Source organism: Leptinotarsa decemlineata, unplaced genomic scaffold, assembly GCF_025532065.1.
Source record: "Leptinotarsa decemlineata unplaced genomic scaffold, Ldec_3_MD MMD2_tig00026354_RagTag_RagTag, whole genome shotgun sequence".
Taxonomy (NCBI): domain Eukaryota; kingdom Metazoa; phylum Arthropoda; class Insecta; order Coleoptera; family Chrysomelidae; genus Leptinotarsa; species Leptinotarsa decemlineata.
Genome location: NW_027412702.1, coordinates 11,139,159 through 11,155,414, shown reverse-complemented (window position 1 = coordinate 11,155,414; position 16,256 = coordinate 11,139,159). Strand labels below are relative to the sequence as shown.

The 16,256-nt window shown below is 35.3% G+C and overlaps 2 protein-coding genes and 1 long non-coding RNA gene across 4 annotated transcripts in view; 2 read left to right on the top strand and 1 right to left on the bottom strand.

The window, feature by feature from the left end:
* LOC111501898 (uncharacterized) overlaps positions 1-16,256 on the top strand; it is a 56,337-nt gene that overhangs the window by 21,427 nt on the left and 18,654 nt on the right. For both annotated transcript variants that reach the window (XM_074184479.1, XM_074184478.1), the window contains exons 13-17: positions 1,109-1,329; positions 4,503-4,661; positions 4,751-5,059; positions 9,433-9,785; positions 9,840-9,977. In XM_074184479.1, coding sequence (XP_074040580.1) covers positions 1,109-1,329; positions 4,503-4,661; positions 4,751-5,059; positions 9,433-9,785; positions 9,840-9,977 — 1,180 coding nt within the window. The remainder of the gene's footprint in view (positions 1-1,108; positions 1,330-4,502; positions 4,662-4,750; positions 5,060-9,432; positions 9,786-9,839; positions 9,978-16,256) is intronic.
* On the top strand, positions 5,155-7,276 carry LOC141486461 (uncharacterized). The gene is made up of 3 exons (XR_012467855.1): positions 5,155-6,520; positions 6,610-6,732; positions 6,801-7,276. It is a non-coding gene; the product is annotated as an uncharacterized lncRNA (long non-coding RNA).
* On the bottom strand, positions 12,388-15,411 carry LOC141486460 (uncharacterized). Its single transcript, XM_074184480.1, has 2 exons — positions 15,356-15,411; positions 12,388-14,859 (listed from the first exon to the last, which is right to left on the bottom strand). Exon 2 carries the CDS (start codon positions 14,857-14,859, stop codon positions 12,862-12,864), a length of 1,998 nt encoding a protein of 665 aa, XP_074040581.1. The 5' UTR covers positions 15,356-15,411; the 3' UTR covers positions 12,388-12,861.

Here is a 16,256-nt window from a genome sequence, read left to right as displayed (position 1 = left end):
ACTCCATTTCCAAATCTCCTAAATAATTCCCGTTTTTCGTTTTTTTTCATTAGCAGTACAGTATTCAAAAATTATATATGCTTTGTAACAGTTTATTATTTTATTGTGAACCCCATTGTTGAACTAATGAATGCTACTCTCAAAATTAGAGACTTTTATTGGTGCATATTGTTGACTATTGTATGATGGCTTGTAAGAATTCCTTCATATAAATAATTTACATTGTTTAAATTTAGATTCCAATCATAATATAATAACTCCAAATCGATTTTATTTGAGTTAGTTTCATTAATATTTCTGAATCTTTTAACTGATTCTAAGTTTACCAATGTTATTACTGTTAACCACATCAATCGAAATCAAATGGTGATCGCTAACCTTGGGCGAAAAATGTACATGTGCTCTAGCAAAAGTGTGATTAACTTAAAGTTTGACTTTCATTTGTAACTCTAGTAGGTTAATTGACCGATTGGTCTGTTCCATATTGTAGAAACAATGTCTTAATTGTAGTACTATAAAAATTGTGTTGATTTGGAAGAATGAAGTTGAAATCACCAACTAAAATACATTTACGTTTGCTAGTTTCACAACTATTGTTTTCAAAGGTTCCCATAAATACAGCATCTGAACCAGATGAAGAACGATTCAAAGATCCAATTATTAGTTCTATTTAACCAAAAACTAGTTATATTACTACACCACTAATTGTCATCAAGAACAAACGTTTCGAATGGACTTTAGTTAATATTTGAATTCACATGAATAATTACACCTCCTGTGTGGCACATTTGCACAAATTAGAGCTTTATTTTTTCAAACGAGTCCAACAATTTCACAATTATGGTTTCAGCATAGTAATTCGATGAAGTAGGTAGGTTTATAGAATACATGAATACATACGGGTGTAAAAAGCCGAGGAAAGAAGTTACTGGCCAACTTTTAGTCATCTAATAAAATTAAATATCTTATGATATCTGATATTTAGTTACTACCGATATATTTTCCTAGTTTTGGATGGATGAATTCCGAGAATTGAATCTAGAAGTCCATATACAGCACCAAATATTACCACCACTTTTCTAAAATTTGTTTTCGTTTTCACAACCAGGTCCCAGACAAAGCCCTTCCAATACTTTTGGTATCGACGAGCTCATGAACTATTCAGAATTGGAAAATTCCGAAGACGATTCCCCACCTCCCCCTCCTCCTCCTCCCGATGCCGACCATCCTGCAGATCCTACAACCCTGCCCGAACCGTCCATCAGTGCGATGTATTCGAATATTGTTCAAGAATTGGAATCCAGCCTGGAGAATGTCGTCAGATGGAGGGTAAGATTGATTCAGTTAGTCCAAATTTTAATAGAACATTCAACTTTCCAAAATAAGCACTGTTACCAAACACCAAAACTGCGATACTCTTCTCGATGCGCGTTCTACCTATCATGTTGGTACCTTGAGGAGATAGACTAGACTAATAACCACCGGTAATTAAATCTAACAGGGTACACTTCACTTTTGTTTATTGTTCATTGTGAAAGACTTTATTTCCAGAATTTAAAAAGATGCAATTTCCAAAATTGGATATGTGCAGCGTGGTCTTTGAAACTAGTTATAACAGCTCGTTTAGTATGACCAATGTACTTTTTGTCACTCAGTCCGTACGTCTTATTTCATATATCCCCGAGTTTTCATTTTCCACCACCTTGTCTTGGAGGTAGGTAGGACTAAAAAACTGCAGCCGTGGGGTTTCAGTATGGCTCACACCTATTAAAACTCCACTAAATAAATTCAGCTTCTCAATGAATCTGATTACTTTATTTAGTGAGTAGTATTTCAGGTCAGCTGGCAAGAGTAGGAAACCTTATCCGGCCTGTGGCAGGGCTGGCACAGAGTATGTGCTCTGCTATCAGGGCCTCAATTTCTTTGTGAAAAAAAATCCTCTACAAGGTTAACACACCACGGTTACATTTTTCTCAATCTAGTGAGGCTTGGAAAGTAGGACTCCTGTGACGCATTTTAGGGAGATTTCCTCCTATCTGCATATAGCAGACAGAAGACGCTCTTCTGATCTCCGTGGGTAACCTCTAACCATCCAGACCGAAATTTGCTGCTCTGGGATTGTACCTGTGAAATGAAATATCCTCCAGATAATATTGAATTCAATTCAAAATATACTTTGTTGTCTGAAGAATAAATTCTTATCGACAAAGCCGGGTGAAAAATATAAATAACATATAATTGGAAGGGGCATAATAAATGCCTTTGAAAATAGACACTAGGTGGATTCTATTTACACAGATTTTTCAAAGGCATTTGACCGAGTAAACCACAATTTGTTGTTGCATAAATTAAACGCTTTGGGTATTCAAGAAAACATTCTGAAATGGATTGAAAATTATCTAGCCTGCAGAGTACAATTTGTAAAATATGGTAACTCGGTATCTTCCTCAATCACAGTTTCATCGGGTGTACCACAGGGTTCTCATTTAGCGCCATTGCTTTTCAACCTATTTCTAAATGACTTGAAAGATGTTATCCTTTATAGTGAATTTCTTTTGTTTGCTGATGACCTGAAGATGTTTAAAGTTATTCATGACTCAACTGATACAAAATTATTACACTAGGATTTATCTAACTTTGTTCGCGGGTGTGATATAAATCTACTGCTATTAAATATAGACAAATGTCAAAAATTTATTTTTTTCCGGAACAAAAATCCCATTAACTGGCCATATAAAATCAATCAATCAGAATTGAAAACAACAAACACAATCAGAGATTTAGGAATCACTCTCAACCCATAAATGTCATTTAAACCCCATATTGCAAATTTTACTTTTAAAGCGCTAAAAATGTTAGGTTTCCTTCTTAGATCTGCAAATGAATCATCTCTCACTTCAATAAAAATCATATATTGTTCAATTAAATCAATAATCGAATACAATTCCACAATTTGGTGCCCTTCATATCATGTGGATATTGATATGCTTGAAAGTGTTCAAAATAAGTTTTTAAGGTACTCTGCATATAAACTGGGATATCATATTGGTGAATATGACTATAAAATTATTTTGGATATTCTTAACTTGAATACTCTGGCTCATAGAAGATTAGAAGCAGATCTTACACTAATTCATAAAATAATCAATGGTAGCATCAATTCCTCGGAACTTGTCGAACTTATAACTTTAAATGTGAATCCAAGGAGAACAAGAAATTCGGAAATCTTCAAAGTACATTTTATTTTATATATTTTTGCCTTAAACCTAGCTTAGATTACTGTTAAATATATATGTTTGAACTTGTTAATTATCTTGTAAAAAATAGGCATTGCCTTAAATAAATAAATTAAAAAAAATTGTGTAATCACAAAAGTAAAATCACAAAAAGTAAGTGATACATGAACTGAAAAGAGACATGTAAATAACAATAACCTAATAAAAACGTTCAGAATAACATGGCCAATAAAATGATATAAATTACTTTAAATTGAATTGAATCAAAACAAATCAAATCAATTACAGATCACTTGGTGATCGAAACACGTATCGAAGTGTTAAAATAACGGTTTGGTGTTGAGATAAAACTCCAGTAATATTATCATTATAGAATTCTGCTAAGCTATAATAAGGTTTCACATAAAGCAACACTTTCTTAAGAGCGCTAAGGTCATTTATGGTTCTTATAGCTTAAGGAAGGTGATTGAACATTTTGAGACCGTTGTAAATAATGGAATCTTCAACTAGGGTTGAAAAAGGCAGCGATAATTTGAAGCTGAATCGTTTCCTGGTTTGATACACTGGTTCCTCCAAGTTGTTGAACAAGTTCCTATTTTTAAAGAGAATGCAGATCATTTCATATATAAATAAGAAGACCATCAGAGATGAAGGGAGGCCGACAAGAATCCCTAGGCTGGGCTTTAAATATGCATCGTACTGCACGTTTGAGTATCAGTAATAATTGATGGCATGTGGTTGAACACACACCCCAAAAACCATCATCATCAATTTGAACATTAAAAAATCTCACCGTCGTTTTACAGGAAATATTTGGTTGCCAAAAATGATGATTGATTTTGAACATTATTCAGTTAGTTTTTCCTTTGTTCAAAAGCACAATATTTTCCAGGAAATAATCTTTGATTTTATTCATCTAAGTATTTCTAGTTATGACTGGCAAGTTAGCCTCTGTCAATAATAAATTGGTATCATTATTATTATTCATTATTCAATTTGTGTCTGAGTTAATTTTGTTTACATCAAGGTATATGAATTTCTCTGTTGAAAGTTTCACAGAAAATTTCCATCTAATTCGTACCCAAGAATTAATGGATATAAACTGAGTGTAAAAGTGTACCCTGTCAAATTTAAATAGATGTAGGTAGGTTGAGAATTGGTCTAGTCCACCTACTGATGACGTCAACTTATTTGATGAAACGCGCTTCAAGAAGAGTGTTGCATTTCTGGTGTTTCAGTACATTCAACTTCATTAACCAATTTCAGATAAGTACCAGGTCAGGAGATGCTTCCAACATGCTGAGTAGTTTTTCCCAGAGGTTGGACAGCATTTTGAATCAGTCCGATGTGATCTTGAGGCATCTGTCCAGTCCCACAGATATGCTCATTCCCACAATGGCATCTAGGAGATATACTTCATCGGAGGTAAACATTTGTATTCATTCCTTCCCTGACTTATAACGAGCTGTTTTAGTATAAGACGTCCTATGTAACATGATTCAAATATTCCACAGAGTTCAGTGCCGTCTTTGTGGAACATCTACGACCGGAATTTCTACGTCCGTGATCTTAGATCGAATGGGTCTTCACCCGACAACAACCATGGGTCTTCACCCGACAACAACCGTGAGGAGACGATCAATCTAAACGACATTTTCAGTTCACGCCCTCCTTACAGTGCCATAGAGTCAGACCACACTTACCCGAGGAATCCGGAGAACGTACACGGACCACCACCTCCAGAAACCAGCACTCCCATGATGGCCACAATCCATCTCACCATTGTGCACATACAGCGACAAGCTAGAATTTTGAGAGAACAGGTTAGAAGAAAAAATTACTAGCTTTGGTTGTTTCACGCGAAATCATTCAAACTTACTTGATTATGATGTATCTCTTTCTTTCATTCCTTCAACTCCTCCAGATTTCCAATTACGTCAGAGATTTAGGAGTCTTTTTTGATTCAGAGTACTTTGCTGTTTACATTTCAAATACCATTTGAAATTCAAAATGTTTCCAAGATTTCACAGATATCCAGTAAGTCAAACTTCATCTTGAATGTGTACCCTGTGTTTGGACTCCAAAGTATAGGAAATCTATTCAGAAAATATCTCAATAAATATTTATTCTACTATGTCGTGGTATATACTGATCGATAGAGAATGTTGTACTTTATACATCAATGCTGTTCATTTTTTCTAAATTTAAATTGTTTACAATATGATGTCGTTGAGTGATTCTTGGAGAATTTTTCTCTACGAATTCAAATTGAACCAAAGCGCTGCCCAAAAATTAACCTGTCGTTTGGCAATGATGATGTTAATGAATGCACTGTTCGACGTTGGTTTGCAAAATTTAAGCCTCGAAGATAAGCCCTGAAATGAAAATCCAGGACGAGGATTTGAGGACCCTGGTCCTGACTCTTTGCAAACGGTGCGTGGTATGACGAAAGAATTGGACGTCAACTCCCATGCGGTTTTTGATAATTTAAAACGAATTGGAAAGATCAAAAATCTCGAAAAGTGAGTGCTCCACGGCTTGAAGGGTCAACAGAAATTTTCACGTTTCGAGGTCTGTTCTTCTTTGCTTTTACGCAACAAAAATGACCCATATTTATTTAGATCAGATCATTAAGTATGATGAAAAGTGGATCATCTTCGACAACATAAGACATTCAGGACAGTGATTGGACACCGGCCACCCATTCTCCCTAGACCATTCGCCACTTCGATAACTTTCTCGCCAATCAGGACCAGGCAAAAACTGCCTTCGTCAACTTCGTTGAATCCGGAGCACACAATTTTTATGCTGACGAAATTATTTAATTAGTTATGTTTTTAGTCATGTGTACGGGTAATCCTCATGAGGAAAAAGAAATATACAAATATAGTAATAGACCAATCCAGCGACCTGTCAAAACGAATGCAATATGGCGGCGTAGGGCAAACATTGTATTTTATCATATGCGACCATAGTAGTTATTTTTTCTTTTTCTGATTTCCTGTGCGTAGTTTGGTTCTGTTTTTGAATTTTAATTAATAATTAGTGCTTTAACTAAAGGGAAATACCCATTACGTGCATTGTGGTTGGCTGTGGATCTCGTAACAACAGGGATAAAGTCGGGTTTTACTCTGTTCTTACAGTTTGAAAACACAAGTTTTTGACTAATAAGAATGAGTTATCCAGAAAGCGAAGAGCCCTATGGTTAGCTGTAATCAAGCGAGATGATCTTACGGATTCGAAGATCAAGTATCAGAAAGTCTGCAGCAGACATTTTATAACAGGTGAGTCTCTGGATACTTCAGGTCTCCACTGAAAGCTATTTTGTGTTTAGTGAAAACTACTTGATAATACCTATACATATCATTTTCAGGCTAACCTGCTTCTTTAGAGGATGGGTTCTTTCGCAGAACACGGGACATTCGCACAAAATGTTCGAAAGACTTGTAAAGATGTTGAAAGAAAAGCAAGGTTGGATAAAAGAAAATTATCTCAAGTGAGTGGTGTTGTTTCAGGTGAAATACTTATGTATTAACATGATTTTGAAATGTATTTTGTTGACAGAGTGAACCCGTCTTATATGGATATTGACTTTGATAATGATGAACCTAGAGATGGACAAGAAACAGGCATTTTAACACGGACTGATTTAACGATGGAAGAACTGGCTCTGAAATTTGAACTGACTAAAAGACTATTACATAAATTGCATTTTGAGTGTTGTAATATTGAAACTCTTATTATATATTATTTATAAATTTATTAATTAAAAGTCGATATTCATGGTACACAGCACATTTATTAAATAAAAACATAGACAATAAACATATCACAAGAGAACTCAAAATAGAGCTTTTCATACAAAACAAGTTCAACAATTCAAAATATTTTCAATTGACTGCCGTTACTTGATGAAAATCCATAGTAATTATAAACTCGCAGTCCATTTCATGTACTTGTATAATTGGGACCATCTGTGTCATGGATGCCATTGGCCACACATCTCCTATATCTGTGCATGACATTGCCGCTTTCTTGGTATTTGCATAATCAGCGGCAAATGATATGGCGCCATCGTGAGTACAAACTTCCCTGTTTCCGGCCATGAAAGTACAGTGAACTGTACTTCTATCTTTTGCTATGATGTACCAAACATCTAAAGGTTTCACATTTGCTTTATGTGAATGCTTGACCTGAAAATAAGTGATTAAGATTAGTATCTACTGTAATTATCACTCTGAGACGTTTAACTGAAAAATTGAATCATTCTCTTGATCAACAAAGACGATAAAAAACATAACAAGTCACACAGTTTCACGTGTATCGCTTCTTAGATGAATTAACTATACCATTAGGAAATCAGAAAGTTAGCATACTACTAGCTTACAAAAACTCACCTGTCCAACTAAAATGTATAAATTGTTCTCAATCTTTGTTCCCACCTTCACAACGAAGCTAGATTAGAAATATTTATAGGATTCCAAACCTTTATATGTCTTCATCTGCACATGCAAATAAAAGCTGTGTGTAAAAACTAAATACGAAGCAATATCCACATATATATCTGGAGGAACACCATCAATTGAATAATCCAGATTAGAAACATTCAATGAGAAAGGTTCTGAACCATTGACTAATCTCAACTTCATTATATATCTGTAACACAATGATGAAAATGTAAACAGATGTATTCACTTTCCATTTTGATTGAATTTAAACACACAAAAGCTCCAAAAATCTGAAAAACACTCCAAAATAGAGAACGACATCAAAACCAATGATTCTCTTATGACAACAATCAGATTGTTTGCCCTACGCCGCCATATTAGGTCACGTGGTTTGGACTGTTCTATACGTTGAAAACTAATCTAACCTAAATGTTTGTATAGATTTACACATATGAATTTAACTATATAAAATTTAAATCATATAATTTAAAAGTATTCAGTGAAATTCCTGTAATGTTATAATTTTAAGACAGTTAGCTTCTCGCTTAAACCTTGATATGGGTGAGAAGTATCCATAGGTAGTAAGGTGATTAGTTGAACAAACAGGTACTCGAAATGAGAATTCACGTAATACATTATTACAATCAATGTCACCTGATATAAATTTAAATAAGGTAATGATATCGTTATCTGTTCTACGAAAAAAAGGATGTTGAATTTCGCAATATCAAGTATGTCTGAATAATCATATTCTCCAACTGTGAGGTCATATTTGAAGGCAACAAGTCTGCATTGCTTCAATATTATTTATATGTACTTTATAATGATGAGACCAGACTGGTGACGTATATTCTAATCAATGGACTTGTGTTGTGTTGGCAAAAGTGCATTGATTCAAATGGTGCTTATTTCGAGTGCATTTAATGAGTATTCACTGAAATAATATCTCAGTAAATAATTGTTATTTTTAGCTAATCTTTTTAATTTTTATGAATTCAGGGATTTCAAATCAATTTATATCATATTAGACAATAGAAGTCCGAACAAATGAAATGGACCACGAAACACTGTCAACCACCTTCAAACAAACGTCTGTGTTCTCGTTATTAACAAGGGGATCTCAAAATGAATTTTCTTCTCCTGAGCATCAAGATAAATACTTTTGAATGCTTCCTTTCATATTTCTTCCTATAAAGCATGGCATGTGACGCCTTCATAACTAGAGCATCTACTTTGGTTTATGAATTCTCTGAATAACTCTTTTTATACAGAGTGGTAAATCTTCGAACAGTCATAGATAACTGTGTCAAAGCTTTTTTCTGAGTGTGTTGGCAGTGGTCTGCAGGTTTTTATGCAGATATTTTATTTAAGCTGCGGTTGATATTATCAAAGACAACTATGTGGCAATGAATGCAGAGCACTAGTTGTTCTCTACATCGTTCAGGGTCAGGGTCTCTGGTTTTATTCCATGGCATGGTAATTTAAAAGAAAACCAGCCCACACCCCATGTAAATTTGAAAACTTCACAGTATAGTTTTATTAGGTTTTACAGGTTGGCGGATTTTTCTAAAAATTTCAAATTGGACCATATATTTCACAACATAAGTCCTCAACATTCGATTTTTGTAATCGTATATCGCAAACACATCATCCACATACCTCAGCCATATCCTAGGGAAATACTTTGAATTTTCTTTGGTTTCCAATTCGTCTTTTGCATGTATAGAAATATTTGATTTGTTATTCAGGTAGATGAGATAGAACAGATAGATAGAGCCATGCTTGAAGTGGATCAGCTGCAGCTGGTGCGACGCCTTACGATCGAGCTCGTGAGACATGTCCGAATTCTGGGCGGTGAAAGCGTCCCCACCACCACAGGTGGCATGTCGAGCGTGCGGCAAATGATGGCTGGAACTAGAATAAGCGATTCCAGTCCATACGAGTCGCCCACAGAAGGAGTGATGTCCGTTTCTCCTCCTCGACCGTCGACCTCGAGAACTCCAGAAGCACAGCCCGGCGGAAGTAGTACTTCTGCAGGACAGCCACCTGCTAGGTCTAGAGCAAACCAAAGGAAGACATACCCTCCTTCGAGAATGTTACGGTATGAGGTTTGTTTTCCTTACTAGACGTGATATAAATATCTAGATGTTTTTAGGTTAGCGAGACAGTGTCGGAGACCATCAATGTGGCATTTCTTTTCAAGACGGTATAACAGAAACGCCCGACCGCCGAATCCGCCTACACCTTGGCCTCCTGTAAGGCTCCCTCCAGCTACAGACTCGTCCAGTTCTACGTAAGTCTGATTTTTATTCAAATAATTCAGGTAATAGTTCAGGTTCTTTGAGAAACAACACAAGTATTCACCCTTTCAAACAAGCGTTATTGCAGCATTCCAAAAAAAAGATAATAAATTTTAATGTCTTTGTATGATTTTATATCTGTATCTATACTTATTAAAGTTTTTTTTTCTTTGCAATTATATTATTTCATTATTTTTTCTACTACTAATTTTTGTTTATTTGACTTTTATGAATCTTTAATGTTTTCATATTGAATTTATGAAATAACTTTATATTATTTTTCATTTATTTATTCATTGTTACAATTTATACTTTTTACTTACATTATAAGTATCACTACAAAGTATAAAACAAAGTCGCTTCCCGCTATATGTCTCTATGTATGCTTGGATCTTTAAAACTACGCAACGGATTTTGATTTGGGTTTTTTAAATAAATTGAGTGATTCAATCAAGAGAACGGTGTATATGTGTATAACATGCATAATATAATAGGGAAACACCGATAACACTGGTAAACACAGTTTGCTGTCGGAATTTTTTTTACTGTTTTTACGTAATTTGGGTCTGCTGAATCCAAAAATGCCACCAAATCACATTTCTAACATAGAATAGAATTTATTCGTCATTAAAAACATTACACACATAATATATAACATTTTATCAGACTAGTGATTTAATAATAAAATTGTAAAGATAAAATCTAAAAGCTGACAATGTTAAATGTGTTGTATACATTCCTCATATAGTTGATGTGAAGATAAAATAATAAAATTGTAAAGATAAAATAATAAAAATTCCAAAAGCTTCAATGTTAAATAATAAAATTCTAGAGTTGACAATGTTAAAAGTTTATAAATTCCTCAACAGAATAAAATGCATTTGATAAAAGACAATTTGTGAAAGCTGTCCTAAATCTATTGAAGTTGTCTATATTTCCCAATATTTTTGTTGCTCTGCGATTTGTTTTACTGGAGTTGTTGTTTTGATGCATAGGTGTAGAACTATTTAAAAATCCTTATTATTCCTTTGATAGTTGTGGTAAATTTGGAAGTTAAATCTTCTATATGCCATTGATCTTGGCCTTGTGGAGGGTTTGTATATTTCATCCTTGAGTTCATAGTCAATTCCAAACATGAAACACTTACCTTGATTGTTTTCAGTTGGAAGCTCCTTGATTAGCACATCTGCATTCTTAAATATTTCTTAATCTTTAATGTATTTTAGTATTCTCATATATAGGTAATTTAACACAGCACTATCTACATATATGTAGTGCTGCTACCCATCAAATAAACAAAACATGAATAAAAAGTAAGATATTTATTGTACAATGTTATACTTACAAAAATCATCACACATATCTGCCAAAAAAAATTAACTTTTCATGTAACCTAACCAGCATCATAGCACAAATCTGTTATTTGGCGTCACCTAAAAACTTCCTTTTATATGATTTTCTTGTAAAGGCTTTAAAAGAATGGTCCCTTTGAAGACTCCAGCAGTAATCCGCCATCATATGAGTGTCTCTTCTCCCCTTATACCTCTCTTCCATCGTTTTGATATCTTGGTAGAAGCGTTCTTCACTAAGGTCACCAAAATTGTCTAGGAAACGGTCTAAGTGGCTGTGGAGGTAATGAATTTTAATACTCATATGACAACCATGTTTGTTAAAATTGTTGAGCATTTTTTCCACTAAATCCCGGTAATTTTCCGATTTATTGTTTCTAAGAAAATTTTCCACAACTTTCACAAAAGAGCACCATACATTACACTCTATATCAGTCATCGATTCTGTAAAATGCGAATCTTTTATAAGTTGTCATATCTGAGGCCTATCAAATATTCCGGCTTTCATTTTTTCTTTACTAAGTGCAGGGAATTTGCTGGACAAGTATTCAAAACAAGAACGATTCTGGTCTAGGGCCTTTACAAATTGTTTCATCAGCCCTAGTTTAATATGTAACGGAGGTAATATTTTCTCTCGGTCGAACAATGCTTCCATTATATTATCATTATGTAGAAGGAGACACTTCAAACTTCGTTTGGAACTGTCGATAAAAAGACGTCAGTGATCTAGTGTATACAAAAAACCATATCATCTTGCTGAGAAAAAAAAGTCAAAAGATCTTTTTCTCTATTACTGTAGTATGTAATTTTGGTGTCTGGGTGAAGAAGTTTCTTTTCATTTCCTTTAGTCTGGAGGCAAGCAACTCGGAAGAATCCTTTGGAAGGTTCAAATCTCTAATAAGTTCGCTTAGCTCTTCCTGAGTAAAGCACTCAGGACGTGTTGAATCCCCTTCAAAGTCACTGTCGTCTTCCTCAAATCTATTAGTCTGTAGTTCGTCAGATAACGTTTCGACATTATCCTCTGGTAACGTAGGTAGGCTGCTAAATATTGGAATGGGTAGGGGAGACCGGGGATGGTTTGGACACTTTTCCGTTTTTTATTTTTGAAATTTTTTCTAAAGATGTTACCTTCTTGGTTTCTGCACTAATGTTTAGAGTGGTTCTTTAGGTCCATATATTTAAAATATAAAATATCCAAAATTAATACGTTTTGAAAAAACTGCCAAAAATCTAAGGTAGCGCATTTGTCCAAACCATCCCCGGGTACAGGGATACATTGGACACTACCCGGGGATGGTATGGACATGAATTTAGGGCACTTCAAAAAATGAATAAAACATCGATTTTTTTTAAATTCGTTTATTTAACAGATTACAAATGTAGAAAATACAAATATGTTGATTATTATGGTAAGTTACGATTATTAGGAACCATTAATTCAGTCTTACATAAAAATGAAATTAACAATTGAGAAAAAATCTTCAATACCTATAACTGACAAGTATAAAATATAATCATATTCAACTAGTTACTGCAGATAGAATCCTGATATATCAGTATTGAAGTAAAGCATGCCTTTGAATCTCGCTCGATTGTCTTCTATCGGCTTTGGTAAAATTGTGATAACTTGAGAAAAAGTTATGAAAGAAGACGCTTCATTTGTCAAGCGAAAACGATTTGATGGGATCGTTCGCTTGTAAAACTGGACATGAAGGCCGTCTAGTAATTTTTGTTCTACTTTGGCAACAAAATTAACAGCAAACCTTCCTTTCTCTGACGGTACTTTCACAACCAGGAAGTCACCCTCAACGGCATCACTTCCACTCCTAAGGCACTCATCGCTTTCATCGTCTAATTCCATTTCGGAAGATGAATCCTTTAAAATAACTTCATCCATATCTTCGTCCGATGAATCAGTCTTATCTCCTTGGAAAACATTTTTCACAGCCTTAGATTTCTTTGCCAGTCTACTTCTTGATTTATCTTCGATTTCTTCTTTTTCCGGCGTATCAGTGGCAATCATACATTTTCCACGCTTGCGACCACCCTTAGTCAGTTTCCGTGGCTTAGCTTTTGGGTATGGAATTAACTGTTCTGGTGAAACAAAAGAACCCGAGAGTAAATTGTTATTATTAAAATGATGACTGCATGATGCAATTGGTGTATGAGCCTCGGTAGAATTGATGATTGTGCTAGGAGGATCTTCAGCATTTATGCCATTGGCTAAATCAGTGCTTGACTCAGTAGGTTTTAAGGAGTTGCTTGGAATGAGAGGATCTGAAGAAGGGCATGGACGATCTGAGACAGCAGAGCACAGAAAATCATGGTCTTGAAAAATGTTTCTATCGAATGGTGAGATGCCACATTTCTGAAAACCAGCTTTTACATTTTCGGGAGTCGCGGCTCGATCCCAAGCTCGGGAGCAAAGCTCCGGAAGTGAGTAGATTGTTAGAGTTTGATTGGGGTGATCCAACATCCATGAGTGCACTGCATTGCTGAAGTACTTCTTGAATGGCCCAAATACGCTTCGGTCCAGGGGCTGTAATCTGTTTGAAGTATGTGGCGGTAAAGTCAAAATAGTGATTCCGTTATCCCGGCAGAAGTTAATGGCCTCCAAGCTAAGATGCGATTCATGGTTATCCATTAGAAGCAGGACAGGATGCTCTTTATCACACCTGACGTTATCCTTAAAAAATTTCAAAACCAAAATAAAGTTGTCTGTCGTCATCCATCCTGATTTATGGACCAGACCTAAAGCCCCAGGGGCTGCTCCCGCCATCATTTTCGTCTTGTCAAAGCGCGCTCGTGGAAATATAAAAACGGGAGGCAAACAATTGCCGTTGGCACATATTATCCCGACTTGGGTGACAAGTTCTCCCCTTTCTCTTGAAGTAACTTGACCAATTTGTTTTTCACCTTTTTGCGCAATCACTTTAGTCACAGGTGGGACAGTGGTAACCCCTGTTTCGTCCAAGTTAAAGATGTTCGAGGTTCTATATTTATTTCTGTTGATCACCTCATGTAATTTGTCAAAGAATTCACCTACAGTTGTTTTGTTGAAGGCAGTCATTCTGGCTAGGGAAGTGGCCTCAGGTTTTCTAATTGACAGTGTGGAGTTCCTCTTCATAAAACCAGTAAACCAATCTTCTCCAGCTTGTTGATTTTCTTCCCAGGAGTTTGGAACTTTTACATCGTTAGCCTCAGCAAACTGATAGGCTATTTGTCTGCATTTTTTTGGCGTCATTCCATAAAACATTTTGGAACAATGTAGCAGGTAATCGGCTAGCATTTTCTCCATTTGGTCGGAAAAAACTTTCCTCTGGTGAAAGTTAGGTTTGAAGGAAACGTTATCTGAGCCCTTTTCTTTTGCTTTCTTTACATAAAGGGCTAAACGAGATTTGGTTACATTTCGAGCAGCTGCTACCTGACGCAAGCTGCCATGGTTGTTCAAAATGTCTTCTACAGCCTGCTGAAGATCACCTTCTGGAAAGGTTCTGTCAGTTGTCTTTTTAAATGTCCGTGGCATCTAAAATAAGAAAACATATTTGTTATACATAGGAAGATGGATAGTTCGAACGTCAATAATCAACTTGATTATTAAGAAGGTAAAAACAATACAAAGAACTGATCGCCTAATTTTAATTTTCAGGTTTTTTAAACTAATTTCGTGAATTGTGTACTTTTTATTGGATTTAGCCCATTTTCCTAAATCATTATATAATTTGAATTTTGTTTTGGTCCATTTACGTCCAAATTGTCCAGGTTACACAGTACAACAAGCATATAGGGGATAGAATGGACACCTGGGGATACAATGGACAGGTTGTCCATTGTATCCCCGACAACCTGTCCATTGTATCCCCGACTGCCCCCTCCATAAATTTTTGGCTTAGGGAACACAACAACAAATAGTAGTGACATGGTCAACACTAGATTTTATTCTTACTAGTCACCAAAACATGCATTAAAAAGACAGAGAACAAAATACAATCCTAGGTTACAATAAAACCTTACGTACTTACCTTAAAAAGTTAGATCAAAGACGTCAAGAACAGACTTCATGCTATGAAACTCAGACTTTGTTGTCCACTGATATACTGATTTAACGGCTGATGTGACTCAGTGTTGCCAACATTCACAATCAATTAGAGTTCCAGAATTCCTACTAGGGCGGGAAATATGAACCTGTCCATTGTATCCCCGTGTCCAGACCATCCCCGGTCTCCCCTATCTGCTTGAGCTGATGTGGAATTGGTCTTATTGCTAAATCCAGGTTAGGATATGTCAAAGTATGTCAATTGTTACGATTAATGCCCTTAATATTCACAAGACAGAAATAGCAATCGTCAAAATGATTTTTTGGTTCCCTCTATAACATTGGAACACCAAACTTTAAACATTTTCAATGTCATTTCGTCCACTGTCGCAAGTTTTCAAGACAAGTTTTGCACACTACATATGGAGTCCAGGATTTATCTTGATCTCTAATCTCTCTTCTAAATGAACACCAAAATAGGCTTGATATGCCCTTTTTATGAAATTACAAACTGGTTTTCTACTTACCTTTACAATGTACTCGCCACATATATAGCAAAAAACGTTTGGGTTATTCACACAACAACGCCTGCTTGTAGAAGCCATGGATTTCAGTTGTCAAAAACAAACTCTTGCAACGAAACTCAAGTTCAGACTAAATTTTACAATGGAATGCAGTCAACTTTATAGGAATTTATTAAGGCCATTTCCGAGAAAATACTATTTACTTATCGGACAATAGGTAAGAAGTAATTAGCACTAATTTCATGTTATGGGCATTTCCAATAAGTATACTTTAATTAGAAGTCATTAGAATGCATTTGTCTTAGAATTTGTTAAGTTTGTTTATAAACATATTGCAATTATAGTGGTGGAATCTACAGAAAT

Bases quoted from the DNA above. Each gene is read 5' to 3' on its own strand.
- LOC141486460 (XM_074184480.1), bottom strand. From the start codon at position 14,859: ATGCCACGGACATTTAAAAAGACAACTGACAGAACCTTTCCAGAAGGT.